Source organism: Mustela putorius, unplaced genomic scaffold (assembly GCF_011764305.1).
Source record: "Mustela putorius furo isolate JIRA1106 unplaced genomic scaffold, ASM1176430v1.1 tig00000596_pilon_pilon_pilon, whole genome shotgun sequence".
Lineage (NCBI taxonomy): Eukaryota > Metazoa > Chordata > Mammalia > Carnivora > Mustelidae > Mustela > Mustela putorius.
In genome coordinates, this window is record NW_025421428.1 from 13,053,714 (window position 1) to 13,068,363 (window position 14,650).

Sequence of the window (14,650 nt, forward strand, 5' to 3'; positions counted from 1 at the left end):
CCGGGGCCTGGGCAAGTCGGAAAGTCCGATGGTGGGGCCCAGGCCGCTGTACGTGGGATAATTCTTTTGTGTCCTCAAGACTGAGGATCCCTGGTCTCCCACGGGATTGAAACGCTGTTCGGAGGCAGGCCCAGGCCTGTGTCTTCCCGCTCCAGGCACCTGGCGATGGCGGGATTTCCGCAAGCCCTCGAGCACGCTTGCTGTCGTGAGCCCTCTCCTCCGCACACAAAAAGCATTATAATAATCTAAAATATTTAATGGCTGTGCTGATTTTAAAAGAAATCAAACCATTTCCATGGGTCCCTAACAGTGTCCTAGAGCCTAGGCGTCAGGCCCCCTGGGCCAGTGGGCAGGTTGGTCTTGCTTTTCCCTTCGGGCCTGTCCAAACCCTCCCTCCGCTGAGCGAGTTTCCTCTCTTCTCCCGCCTCTTCCCAAGGGAGCCGAGACGGAGGCGGAGAGAGGATGGAAAACTGAGCAGACCCCAGACTCCGCACGGCACTCTCTGGCTCCCACGCGGAGGGGCTCTGAGCTCCCGCTCTTTGCGGGCCTCCATTTCTTTGTCTGTAGGTGGGGGCAAGACTACGTCCTCCTCGGTCCAAAGAAATGGTGTGAGTTCATCAGTAAAGAGTCCTTGGAGTTCTTGAGAAGAGAGGTACCCAGGACTGTCGCCACATAGCCTTGTGATGCAAGGCACAGAGCCTCTTGGAGAGGGGGCAGAGTTTCCCAGGCCTGTAGAGGCCCGGCGGGGAGGAGAGGGAAGCCGACGCTGTGTGAGGCAGTAGGGAGTGGTGGGGTCTGTGTCTCGGTGGAGCACATGCCTGGTCCAAGGGCAGCAGCTCCAGCCGGTTATGGACCCATGGGAATGGGGGCCCAGCGCTGTCCTAACCGACAATCTAATGCCTCACTAAGGAAAGCCAGACATTTGGGTTTTTACGTGAATTCTGATTTTAAAAATGTATACATTGGTAGCAGAGAGTTTTTGAACACTGGAGACTGCTATTTGCAACCACGCTGGGGCAGGACCCTCAAATCCAGGTCCCGAGCAGCGGACTTCCTCTACTTGAGCTGTACAGATCGTCTGGCATCATTCAGGCTAGTTCCTCATCAACCGGTGTCTTCGTCAGTGAAACGGGGGCTGATGGCGGTCCCAGGTCCTCTCCCTCGTGGGGCTCTTGTGAGGGTGACCTGGAACCGTCCTGGGCATGTGGGTGCAGCGTGGGAGGGAGGGGGCGTGGTGGCCAAGGGTCCCGGAGGGGCCTGGGGTGAGGCAGTGTTGTGCATCCTGACCGTGCCGCGGGCGCGTGAAGCCCTGCGTGTGATGACGTTGCGGAGAAATAGACACACGCGACCACGAGGAAGTCTGAGATGCGTGCACTGAACCCCTCTGTTTCCTTTCTTACAATTGCTTGTGAAATCTACAATGATCTCGATAAAAATGTTAATTAAAAAAAACAAAGCACAAAATAAAAAACGGATTTAGCTGTGGCTTTGGCAGGGTGGAGGCAAAGTCAGCCAGGAGCACCTCCCGGGAGAAACAGCGGTGCAGCTGCAGGCAGGAGCTGAGGGCTCCGCGGACGGTCCCTGATGTCCCTGGGCTGTCAGACACAGGGGCCCGTTCAGGAAGCCTTGGGCGTGGAGGCGAAGGGAAGCACACTACTCCGGGCCGTCTGAGCACGCAGGCCCCACGGGGCAGAGAGGGACAGCTCTGGGGGGTGCACCAGGAGCTGGGGCTCCGTACACAGTGCCACTGTGGGCTGTCCCTCGTGGGCTCGGTTTTGATTTCCAGCCTGTGACAGAAGCCCGGCCTCCAGCCCCCTCCCTCCCCCCAAACCAGACCGTCCCTGGTCCTTGGCCGCAGCCCATCCCGGAGGCCACTGTCTACTCCTCCAGCCCTCCGGGGCCGTGCGGGGGCCGGTGCCGGCGCCTTGCCCGCCCCCTGGGAGCGGCGGACCACTGGCATAGTAGAGATGGATTTTAATTTTATTTTAACAAAATCGCTGTCCCCACTGAAGAAGCATCAAGCGCCAAATAAGGCCCAGTTTTGAGCGGAATCACGTTGAACAGACCTCCGTGCTGTCATTGATTTTCCAGGAAGAAAAAAATTGCCTCTGGCTACTAAACCGAATTAGTAGTCACTGATGACCAATTATTTTAGCCCGCTGCGCACGGAGAGCCGTACTAAAATCCGGTTTGTCAGACCCAAGGCTCCCTTCTCAAACACCTTTCAACAAATGTGTACCTGAAGTCCCTCAGAAGGTTCCTGCAGTTTCCTCTCCTCCGCCAACTTCTCCAGCTCCACAAAGTTTTAATGAGCAGCGAAGATGAAGATGGGTTGCCATGAAAGGGGCCCCCCTAATCCACAGAGCGCTCTTTGGCAGAGAGGAGCCGAGCCGGCAAATCAGAGCTGTCAGCCCTCATCCCCCGCACGCACAAAGTGTCAGCCTAATGTTTGCAAATGATAATTTCCATTTCCCACCTCGTCCCTGGTGCCTTCATCCGAGATCAACCCCTGGTCTGGGGTATCAATCGCGAAGCGGCGAAGATGGGTCGGATTGAACTAATTTGAAGTTTCTTGCCGGCCTACCCCAAGTAGAGCTGATTTCATTTCATTTTATTCCCCATTTTCCGTTTTATTAGACTTAGTTTTGACATGGTTTTGTTGTGAGCGAAAGCTTCAGGGTGGTGAGGAACTTCTCCGAGAGGTTCCTGCCGGGTTATGGGCAGACAGTTGGTCACCGACGGGCACTGCTCAGACACGGTGGGACGGGCGCGCAGAAATCCTCGCAACTGCGGGCCAGGGCCCGAGGCCCCCGGGATGAGACCGCCCAGGTTCAGGACCCACTGGCCTTCTCTCTGTAGAGGAAGAGTCCTTCCCTGGACGGAAAACACAGCTTTACCACCCAGGCACAGAGCAGGACCAGCGGCGAGGCCACCAGGACAGGCCACTGGGCAGCGACCACTGGACGGCTCAGACCCTCTTTGGGGTTGCTGGACACGCAGCCCAACCGTGAAGCGCCTAGCTCTTCCGAGTCAGGGGAACCTGGGTGGGGATCCTGAGTGGGGTCCCCCTCTTCTGGCCCTACCTGCTCCATGTCCGTGAGCAAACCCTGGGCAAGCTGCTTGATTTATCTGAGCCTCAGTTTCCCTCCATGAAAGCAGGAATGTTCTCCCTCACTGTCGGAGTCGTGAGGAATCGGTGGGACTGCAGCTGGAGTGCTCATGGCAGGCTGGATATAGTAAGTGCTCATTAAAACGGGAGGTATTTCCCACCTGCTGTTGGGCTCCCATGCTCATCAGGCCAGTGCAGGGCAGGGAGGCACGGGGCCAGCCTGATCGGATCCCCCATCTTTGCTCATGCCCACCGCTCTGTAAGGAGTCCCTCGCTTCACTCCCCCACCCCAACCTCCACCCTCTGCTCACCCGCAAAGAGCCATCAAAAGGCTCAGAGAGAACATTGCTCCACCCAAGTCCTGCTGTAGGAGACTCCCTGCCTGGGGGGCAGAGGGCTGCAGGCAGATCCGTCCACAAGCTCCCCACACAAACGCCACGCTCCCTGGCTGTGTGGTCTTGGGCAAGACCGTGACCTTCTCTGGACCTCGGATTTCCCGTCTTAATGAGAATATTAATGTTGTGAGACAGAGACCTGCATCAGGCTCCGCGCTCAGCGTGGGGTCTGCTGTCGCTCTTCCTCTGTTCATCTTCCCCCTGCTATCGCTCTCTCTCTCAAATAGATACATAAATAATTAAATTTAAAAAAAAAAAAAAACCGTCTCCAGGGCCATGGCCCTCAGGATTGAGGAAGCAGGCAGGATGTGTGCACTGTGACGATCATGGTTATTGTTGCTATACAGACTGTAGACAGCTCGTTCCCGTTAGCAGGAGCCTGTTCACGTTCCTGGCGGGTCGGACGGGTGAGCGGACGGATGAGATCGTGGACACAGGGCTGATCTCATTCAGAGGAAGGGTAGCCCTTCCTCCCCTGGAATGGCCTGGGTCCTCAAATCCTATGCCGCCACCCCCCTCCTGGTCTAATTCACTCCACCACCAAAGCAACCGTTGGGAAGCGTGGCCATCGCCGTGCATCAGCCTCTCTCCTCTTGCTCTGAAACCATCTGTAGCTCCCTAGCACCCTCACCAACCCCTTTCTCTCTTACAACTCCTGCCTTGGCCATTTTCTCCACAATCTGTCTCCTTGTTTTTTTCTCTTAAAACAACTTTATTGGGATATAATTTTTAGACACGGAAATGGTTCATGTATAACTGGATGAGTTTTGACAAATTTATCCAACTTGGAGCTGGGGGTGCCTGGTGGGTTCAGCCGGTGGAGCATCTAACTCCTGATCTCAGGGTTGTGAATTCGAGCCCCACATTGGGCGTAAAGATAACTTTAAAAAACTTTAGATACCGGAGTAGTCAATGAAAATACAGCACATTTCCATGACAGCCCAAAGTCCCCAGAAGCCCTCTACGGACAGTCCTCTCCCTGCCTCCAAGAGGACCCCCGCCAGGACCAAGCTCCGCAGCTCCGGAGTGGACCTGGTCCCAGGCCTCCTGCCTTGCTGACACCCCTTCCCCAGATGCTTGTGCCTGGCCAGCCCTCTGCCCCTCTCTGCTCTTTGAAGAGCTTCCGAACAGCCCCCACACCTACATCCCAGTCCCTGTGCGATATCTGGGGACCTCTCCGATATCACATGGAAGCACACACTTTTACAAGCCCTAATCACTTTCAAATAGTTTTAAAGATTCATAGGGAATGAGCCTGAGAATCCCAGATTCCCCTGGCTGGGTGGGCTCTCAGAGACCCCCACCCTCCAGCCAGAGGCCTCCTAGACTAAACATCCTCAGGGAGGGGCTGCTGCCATGGGCCACCTGTCCTGGCCGGGCCCTCTGCTCTGGGCGGACTGCCATCGCTGCCCCTTTTGGGATCCAGGAGCCACTCCGACATGCTGGCTCTAATTACCGAGCTCCCCCGTGCCAGGGGAGAGAGGGACCTAAATGCCCAAGGGCTTGCCTTCGGTACCTGCACCCTTTCTGCAGACAGAAGGGCTACCCTGTCCCCGTCTCTAGGTTCCCCAAGGAATAGTGAATTTCTTCCAAAGACCGCCTCTTAGGCGTTGCCGTGGAGGAGGAAAGCTGTCCTCAGAAAAGAGTTGGTTCTTAGAGGGAAAGGAAGTGGGATCCCAGAGCCACAAAGACGATCTATCAGGTGCAGGCTGGCTGTCCAGGCAGGAGGTGCACAGAGAACCGTCCGGCCTTGACCCCTGTTCCATGGAGCTTAGAGCTGCTGGGACAGGTGGGCACCGAACGGGTCGCTGTAAAAAATGTCCAAAAGACCTTTCCGGGTGCAAAGTGCAGGAAGAGCAACATCTCCTGCAGGAGGGACGGGTCCGGGAGGTCTCAGGAGGGACGGGACGGTGCAGCGAGATGGGGTGGGGATGAAACGGGGGATCCTAGGGTGTGCTGGTCTGGGAGGAGGCGGGATGCGCTCCTGGAGATAGCACAGAGCCCTTGGAAATTGTGCCCCACGCCCCAAGGGCAAGAGAAGATACCAGCGGGTGTTGAGAGAGATAGGATCAGATGTGCATTGTTTAGAAAGCCCCTGCACCTGCGTGGACCAAGGCTGGGCACTGCTCTGGGGCCTGGGGAGAGAGCGCCTTGGGGATTGGGGGGGGTCCTGTCTGAGAGTAGCCAGGCCCCTGGGGTCTGGCCTCTGTCTGCAGGAGGCTCTCTGGCAGACTCCAGTCTCCTGTAAATCGATGGGCATTCTCGTGGCTGTAGCCCGAGGGCAGGAAGGAGTCCAGGCTTTGCTGGTGGAATGTGCTGTGTGACCCTGGACCAGCCATTTGACCTCTCTGGACTTTGGCTTCCCCACTCCCACGTTTCCCAGCTCATTTAGTGAGGATAAATAATTAAGACCTTCTGTGTGCCCCCCTCCAGCTTCTCAAAGGTAAGCTGCAGATAGGGTAGCCGTAATTGTGACCTCCGCCTGTGGCAAAAATCTTTCATTTGGGGGCAGGAGAAAAATGCCTATTTTTTAAATTATTATTATTAAAGAATCACATTTACTTCAAAAGAAAAACAGCTGAATGTATTTAAGGTAGCAGCAAGAAGCAACTGCAGAAGAAAACAAGGAAGTGTCTCCTAAGGGTGCATCCTCGAAGGTCCTAGAACCTGGAGAAATGCTAATAAAACTCCCGACAGCAACCCCCCAGGGCTGGGCTCTTGCCGGGTGCCTCCCCAGCCGCGAAGGCCTGGCCACCCTGGGCTGCTCGTGGGGGGCTGCTGTGAGTTCTGGTCTGATGTTCTCGGGGCGGGGACTGGGGGCCTTGGATCCGTCACCCGCATTACGGTCCCAGCCGCTCACACAACCTGTCAGACTTGGAACTCCCTCCCTCCCTCCGTCCGTCCGTCCGTCCTTGTTTTTTGTTTTATTCATTGCATAACCAGGAAGCAGACCTGTGCCTGCCTCAGCCCCGGAGCCGTCATCGGCCGACCTCCTTCCAGACTTTTCTCCAGTCACCCACATCTGCGTGGATGCAGCTCTGTCGCCCCGGACTTGTGTTTTCACACTTGACGGAGGTCTCTGAGACCTTTCTGGGTCATTACACATACGGCCGCTCCATGCTTTTTGGCAGCTCTAGACTTGAAAAATTTAATTACCAGACAAGGCTCCGTTCCTCTCTCCCCACATCCCGGGGCCCCATAGTCTCTGTCTACCACGCTGCACGGCAGGAATTTTTATGATAATTTCCCATAAAGGAGGAAGGAAGCTCTTCCAGCCTTTCCTCTAACATGCTTGATTGAATTTTAAAATAATACTGTACTGCGAAATAATTCCTAGACTCACAGGAAGGGGTAGAGACGGACGGAGACATCCCGTACCCTTCACGCAGCTCCTCCCGTGATAAAATCTCGCACAACCATGTGCAACGTCAAAACTAAACACGCGGCGTTGGTACAACACAGGGACCATCGCTTTTATAGCGCTCGGGGGTGTGTGTGTGCGCACGCATGCCATCCGAGTAGCACAGTCAAGGCACAGAACTGTTCCATCACCTCAAAGATCTCCCTCATGCTACCCCTCAGGGACTGCCCTCCCCCGCCAACCCCTCACCCCTGGAAAGTTCCAGCGTGTGATGTGCGTGACATCACCATGTAGGTGACCTTCTGAGATTGTCCGTTTCCACTTGGCACCATGGCCTTGAGATCTACCCAAGCAGCTTGTTGTAAAACCTGATGCTTTCCTCTGCTGAGTGCTGTTCCACAGTGTGGACGGACCCTGGCTTCTTTCGCCATTCGTCCGCTGGAGGATACCTTGGCTGTGCCCAGTTTGGGGATATGACAAAAAAGCTGCTAGAAACATCCGTGTACAGGTTTTCTTGTACATAAGCTCTTCTCTGAAATAAATGCGGAGGGGTACAGGTGCTGGGCTGTACGTGTATATCCAGGGTGGGTTTTTTTTTTTTTTTTTTTAAGATTTCATCTTTAAGTCATCTCTACACCCAACGTGGGGCTCGAACTCACGATCCCAAGATCGAGTCACAGGCTCCACCCACTGAGCCAGCCCAGCGCTGCTGTATGTTTAGATTCTTAAGACGCTGCCAAGCTGTTTTCCAGAGTGGCTGTGCGACTTCTCATTCCGTCCAGCAACGCTGCAAGGCTTGGCTTCTCTGCATCCTGGCCCGCATTTGCTCCTGCTCGTTTCTACACAATACGTGTGTCGTGGACTGTCATCGGGTCTGGATTTGTGCGTCTCTGACGGCAGGGCTGTGGACGATGTTCTCCTGGCCTTACCGGTACAACCTCCGATGAAACTTTGTATCTTTCTAACCGGTTTGCTTCCACATGGAGTCTGAGAGCTCTCCATGCGTTCCAGAGAGAAGCGCTTGGCCAGACGTGTGGTTTGCAGGGACCTCCTCCTGGTCTAGGGAGCTGGTCTTCCCGTCTTCTTCAGAGGACTTTCCACAGAGCAAAAGGCCTTCATCTCGAGGAAGTCTGATTCATCACTTTGTGGTTTCTCTTACGGATCTTGCTTTTGGTGCCAAATCCAGGAAGTCAGCACCAAGCCTGGCCTGAGCTCCTGAAAACCTGTACACGGATGTTTCTAGCAGCTTTATTTGTCATATCCCCAAACTGGGCACAGCCAAGATATCCTCCAGCGGCCTGAGCTCCTGAGCTTCTCCTGCGTTTTTTTGTTTTTTTTTGTTTTTTTTTTTTTTCGGAAAATTTAATCGGTTTATCTTCATATGGAAATCCATGATCCATTTTGAGTCATTCTTGTGGAGGGTATGAGCCCTCGGTCGAGAGCTGTTTTGTGGGTTTTTGCCTACAACGTCCAGTCATTTCTGTGCCATCGGTTGAAAAGACTGTCCTTCGTCCATCGAGCAGCACTGTCCATCAACTTACGGTCTTTATTATACCTTCTACGTAGCCTAGTGTCCTACATCCTGAATTATGAAAAAGTGCATCTCCCAGAATTTTGCCTGATCTTTCTTTCTCTGACTCCCCTTCCCTCTTCTTCAACGACATGAACTGTTCCTGCCCCGGGGGTGTTGGCGTGCAGTGGCCCAGGCTGGTGGCAAACCAGTGACCTGGAATCCCTGTTGTGAGCGGCCACCTGGCGGGGGTGGCCGAGGACAGGCGATCAGGCAGGCCTTCTGCAGAGGCGACCCCACGGCTGAGACCAGCAGAAGGCGAGGGTGAGCCAGGTGGCGGTGGAGGCAAGAGCCCTGAAGGTCCCTGGCCCGGAGTCTAAGCTTAGGGTTAAACAGGGAAGGGTGATGTGATCTGATTTGTGTCCTGACAAGCCTCCCTGTCTTTCTACCCAAGTGGACGAGCCAGAGCAGAAATGGGCAGCACCTGCCGGATCTCCCTCAGCCAGACACGCTGGGGCTGCCGTGACCGCCAAGGTTTCTCAGCTGTTCTCCCGTCCAAGCCCCTTCCCCATCCCACCCCTCAAAACGTCTCCAGGTAATAACCACTGGCCAGAGCAGGACCCAAAGCCGGCCAGCCCAGGCTGTGGGAGGGCCTCGAAGGGAGGCTCCTGGTGATGTATGCAGTGGGGGCTGCTGGCAAGACAGCTCTTCTGTTGTGAACGGCCTCTGGGGGTGGATACTGTGAGGTTACGTATCTCATGTCATTAGAAAGCGTGGCCATAAATTAGGCTGCTCAGAAGCATGGGGCGTGTGATAATTAAGCAATAAAAGTCACCGCAGGGGTAAAGGAACCGGAAAACAAAGAGCCACTGTTTGTAGCTGCTCGGCAGGCTGCTCTGTAAAGAGACCTGTGAGCTCGAGAGGCTTTTCAGAGACGCGGAGCCGCTGCTCAAGCAGAGCCCTCGCTCAGCCCGGTCCCCGCCCAGGGAGGTCTGCACAGTAGTCAGACTACACCGGAACGCACGGGGCGCAGGTGGATGTTCAGGGTCCCATCTGACTCTGTGTCCATCTCTGCGGCCACGAAATCCAAAACCTGGAGGGGCCCCGCAGGGAGCGGAGCTGGCCGGGGCAAGAGGCAGCAGGGAAGGGAGAGGCGTGGGGCGCCCTGACAGTGACCCTCGGCGCCGGCCGGTAGCTGCTGCCCACAGACTGCCCGGTCAGCACCTGCAGGTTTTCAAGACAGTCTGGGAAGCTGGGGTTTTAATGTAAAATTTCCCGACTTTTAACTGTTAATAACTATGATGGCAGTGTCAAGGTATTTAAGGTTGCTGTCTTGAACGCAAAGCCAGAGGGGCGCCTGGTGGCTCAGTCAGTTAAGCATCGGACTCTTGGTTTCAGTTCGGGTCTTGATCTCAGGGTTACGAGATGGAAGCCAGTGTTGGGCTCTGCACTGGATGTGGAGCCCACTTAAAATTCTCTCTCTCCCTCTCCCTCTGCCCCTTCCCCTCATAAAAAACAAACAAACAAACAAGCAAAAAAACAGAAACAAAAACAAAAAACGCAAAGCTAGAGAGGCTGGAAGTTTGCCTCAAGATCCTGGTGGCGGGGAGGGGGTGCCGCGTCTTCTTAACACTGCCATTTCTGCCTTCCCTGGTCTGTAAGATAAGGTCAGCGGGGAAGACCAGAGCGTTTCCTGGGACGCCTGCATTTCCAGAAGTGCAATGAGAGAAGCTGCGGTCCCTCCTCCAGACACCTGCTCAGAGGTTGACGCCCACAACTCTTGGGACTTCCGGAGCTAAGACCCCCGGGGCTAAGGCTTAAGCCTCAAAGCGTGGGTCCCGGGCCACAACACCTGTGGCCACTCCAGACCCACCAAACGAGAACGTGCCTGTAACGAGATCCCCCGGGGACGGGGACCCACGCACACGTGCCAGGTTGCAGAACACTGTTCTGTGTTTCCTTGGGCTGTGGAAGACTGATTTCTAGTCTTGGGACCTGCTCTAGACGCCCTCCAAAGGAGGGAGGGCTGTTTCTAAGTGTGTCCCTGGGGTGGGCCGCGGGACCCCTGTGTGTCAGCTCCCTATGAGGACACTTGTCTCTGGATACAGGGTCTACCCCCAGGAAGCATTTGCATAGTTCTTAATCCCATCTCGAGATCCTTCAGTGGACTACCTCTGCAAAAGCCCTTTTTCCAAATAAAGTCATATTCACAGGTCTAGGGAGGAGGTTGGAAACACCACTTGGAGGACCACCCTTCAGCCCGCACACCCTGGATCAGAACTACATTTGCTAAAAATGCGATTTCCTGGGTCCCCCTCCCACTTCCTAGCTCAGAACTTCTGGGGGTTGGGCCCAGGTGGTTCTTTTTTTTTTTTTTTTTTTTTTTTAAGATTTTTATTTATTTATTTGACAGACAGAGATCACAGGTAGGCAGAGAGGCAGGCGGAGAGAGAGCGGGGAAGCAGGCTCCCCGCTGCGCAGAGAGCCCAATGCGGGGCTCCATCCCAGGAACCTGGAATCATAATCTGAGCCGAAAGTAGAGGCTTTAACCCACTGAGCTACCCAGGTGCCCCAGGCCCAGGTGATTCTTATGCACCAGAAAAATCTGAGACTCTCTGGCCAGGGAAATGAAGAAATGATCAGCTCAGATGTGAGAGGCAGAAGCTAGCTAGGACTGTTCACCAACAAAAGGAAGGTCCGAAAGACATGGGAGGGAAAGCAATGAGCCTGATTCATTGTTTCTTCTTCTCTTTCCCTTTTTGCTTAGGATGAACAATGTCAAACATGCACGAAGGTATGAGCCGACACTATAATATACGCCCGCGATCAACCCCCAACACCCAGTTTCAACCATTATCGGTACACACCGCCACCCGTTCCCACTTTACCTGACTGTGATGTATTTATTGTTTGTAGAAGCTCCTTTTTAAAGCAAATTGTCAACAACCAATTACTCCACCCACAAGCCCTTCTGTATTCTCCCACAGAAACACTTGAATAGCTTCCAAACCTCGGTTAACGCTCACTTGGCCCACCCCTTCCCACGGATGGTTTGCTTGACTCGGGGTCCGAACGAGGCCCACGGACGTCACCTGCTGGGTGCATTTCCCAGGTCACTGTCATCCAGCTCCCTTTCTCCTCCTCCCTCCGTGCGGTCCAGTGTTTGCTGATGTCACTCATCCTGCAGTGCGTCCCACACTCGGGCCTGGGCACCAGCATCCTCGCGGGGGTGCATAGCACACCCCAGGCCCCGAGCCCCTTGCGAGCCGTGGCAAGCAGGCCGACCGCGGTGTGTGTCTGATGCGGTGGCCCGGCCACAGGCGGCTGCCGAACCCTCGTCACGTGGCTGGTGCCACCGAGGAGCTGAATTTAGCTTCTTATTTAATTTCGACTAAGTAAAATTCAAAATTTCAAAACTAAATCTTTCGAACACCCCGTGAGTATTTAAAGAAGGGCTCTATGGTGCTGTGACAATATCTCGGCTGGACTAGATCGATAACATACTATCAGTAAGGAGAGGGATAAAATACATCAGTAAAACCGATTCCGCCCGTTCCTTTTTCACGTTGCCCCCGGAAAAGCCCTCGTTACATGGCGACTCGCGTTGTGTTTCGATTCGACAGTGTTTCTAGAAGTCTCATGACCGCCGGGGTACTTTGGTTTCTTTTCCCAAAGCACACTGGGTGGGCGGTCCCACGTGCCTCCCCCTGAATCACTTCGGGCACAGACGGCTGCTTGTCCCTTTCAGAAACGGTAAGATTGATCACGTGGGGAAATTGTACGGTGTGTCTGTCTTTGAGCACAACAGAGAAAGGGGGCATTTGCTTCAGCTGCTGTAGCCTGCCCCACGTAGGGTACGGTCTCCGGCCAGCTCGGCCCCGAACGGCGCTGGCAGCTCCTGGCAATGATTGTCTCCGTCCGTCCTTTCGCTGGGAGCGGCGCCCCGGCGAGTCCCCTCTCTTCGGCTCCATCATTCCCTCCTGCAACCGTGAGCTCCGGTTCTTCTGGGAAGAACTTGTCCTCATCACCTGTCACCTGTGCGGCAACTCGGGGCAGGTCTCACGTGCCACCCACCAATCCTCTGGGAGAGGACACCGCTGCGAAGGGGCGGGGCATCCGAAATGGGGCGCGCAGGGCAAGTGCTCTCCCGGAGACCCTTGTCAAGGAGAATCAGAGTCTGAAACTGGAGGCGGTGACGATTGCATGCAGCTCCCCCCCTGCACAAGGAGAAAGAGACTCAGCATGGGGGAGGCGGGGGGGGGGCCTTACCGCCAGGGAGCGGGGGTGGGGGTCAGGGAAGGACACAGACAGGGCAAAGCGATGCTCGCTGAGCTGATCCGATGAGATTCTTGGTAAAGGCAGGCCAAGGTGATCAGACACTGAAACCAAGGGGGGTGTGGGGCGGGGTGGGGTTGACTTCACCGATTCTTTATGAAGACGGGCTTCACCGATCAAGGACCAAGCCCAAAGGCTCCAAGGAGGCCGTCTGAAGACCACTCGCGGGGACGGTCTCTGTCGCCGCCTCCCAGCCCCGCCCTGAAGGTGGGGGTCTTCCTTGGTGGAGAGAATGCGGAGCCTTCCAAGACAGCCTCTCTGCTCTTCCCCCCGCAGGCCCTCCACACCTTTCTTCGACCTGCTCCAGCATCGCTACCAGCAGCTTTGGGTGCAGGAACAGAAGGCCACCCAGAAAGCCATTAAACTGGAGAAAAAGCACAAGGTAAAAGCACCCCCCCCACTCCAGAGTGGCCCCCGTTTGGGATGGGAGTGGGGGGAGGGGCTGGCCTGGCAAAGCTTTGACACTGAGATCTGGGCACGATTGTCACAAACGTAGGGGGGTGGGGGGCCGGGGTCAAGCTGCGAGGTGCTGTGCTAAAAGGGTCTTGGTGATGATCACACCCAACCCCTACTCAAGCCCGGACAAGGAAGATTCTGGCCACGGCCCTATGTGCCTCTGATGCGGGCCAGAACCCCGTGTCCCGACTCCTCTCCGGGCCTCCGCCCACCAACCTTCCAGGGCTCCGCACATCCAGAAGTCTGATTTTCAACCAACCCGGCCCGGCCGAGACAGCGGGGCGCCCTGGACTAAAGAAAAGGCTAGGAAGGCAGGATGCGTAGAGAACACATTTCGCTGGACTTCAGGAAAACATTTTGTTCCACAGTGACGACAGGCCACACGCTAAATCCATCGTGTGCGTCACACGCATCGTGTCCCTTAGGTTTGGCCGAAGCCCCCGTGGTGGCCATCGTCCCTGGGCATGGAAACTGAGCCTCAGCACGGCAGTGACCGCACAGGAACGCCGAAGCTGTGGACAGAACCGTATCCCCACGCTGCCCCGTGCTAACGGTGCGAGCGGCAGCCGATCCCGACCGATGAACGCGTGGTGCCACAGGGATTTCACTAGAAGCAGCCGATCCCGACCGATGAACGCGTGGTGCCACAGGGATTTCACTAGAAGCACAATGTGCACGTGTCTGGTTGGTGCCACAATCCAGCCGGGGCCCTCCCGACGCCGTGCTCCAGGCAGGGAGCTGGGCTGAGCGCGCACCCGAGTTCCCGCGTTCCGTCTCCTGAGCACCCCATGAGGCTGGGAACTCTCCGGGTCGTCTCGGTTGGTCCATTTTCCTGTAGGCAAACGTAGGCTCGCAGGGATTAAGCGACTGGCCAAAGGCATCAGAGCCGGGCCTGGACTCCCCTGTGTGTGCGGCCCCAGAGTCTCGGCTCTCCAGGAGGGCGAGGTCCCACTCTGCTAATCGTGGGAAAGACAGAGATGCTCTAGAGCCAAAGTGGGGAGTGGAAGAGTCTGAGCAGGGATCCTGGCGCCTTCAGGACAGGCCAGGAGCGGCACTGCAGGGCAGAGGGCGCCAGGCTCCCCGGGCCCCTGGCCGGCCACCACGACCCCTCCCGCTGTCCTTGGCGGTAGTGGAGCACACGACACCGACTCCTGAAACAGCAGAGTGTTGCAATAACATTTTAATAAGCAGCCCCTGACTAGTTTACTCGTTAATGGCTCAAGAAAGAGTCAACTTACTATGGTAATGAGCAGTTTCGAAGAAAGCCCCGCCGTTACAAGCCGCCTTCGAGCTCCAATTCCGTCGCACGTTTTAATTAGCCGCCATTTCCTGGCGACTCAGAGTGTCGCAAATCTATGGAAAACCGAGCTCCCAAGGACGCTAGAGACCGCCATGACCAGTGCCCCTCCCCGTTAGGCAGAGCACCCCACTAATGGGAGTGGCTCTGCCCCAGCCCTGGCTGGGAACTGGGGCCCGCTCTGGGG

The 14,650-nt window shown here is 55.7% G+C and overlaps 1 protein-coding gene and 1 long non-coding RNA gene across 2 annotated transcripts in view; both read left to right on the plus strand.

The window, feature by feature from the left end:
- Positions 1-14,650, plus strand: part of CFAP77 (cilia and flagella associated protein 77) — a 121,616-nt gene that overhangs the window by 81,945 nt on the left and 25,021 nt on the right. The window contains exon 4 of the mRNA XM_004757064.3: positions 12,987-13,092. Coding sequence (XP_004757121.1) covers positions 12,987-13,092 — 106 coding nt within the window. The remainder of the gene's footprint in view (positions 1-12,986; positions 13,093-14,650) is intronic.
- On the plus strand, positions 7,483-12,973 carry LOC123392793. Its single transcript, XR_006607465.1, has 3 exons — positions 7,483-8,699; positions 8,830-8,970; positions 11,143-12,973. It is a non-coding gene; the product is annotated as an uncharacterized LOC123392793 (long non-coding RNA).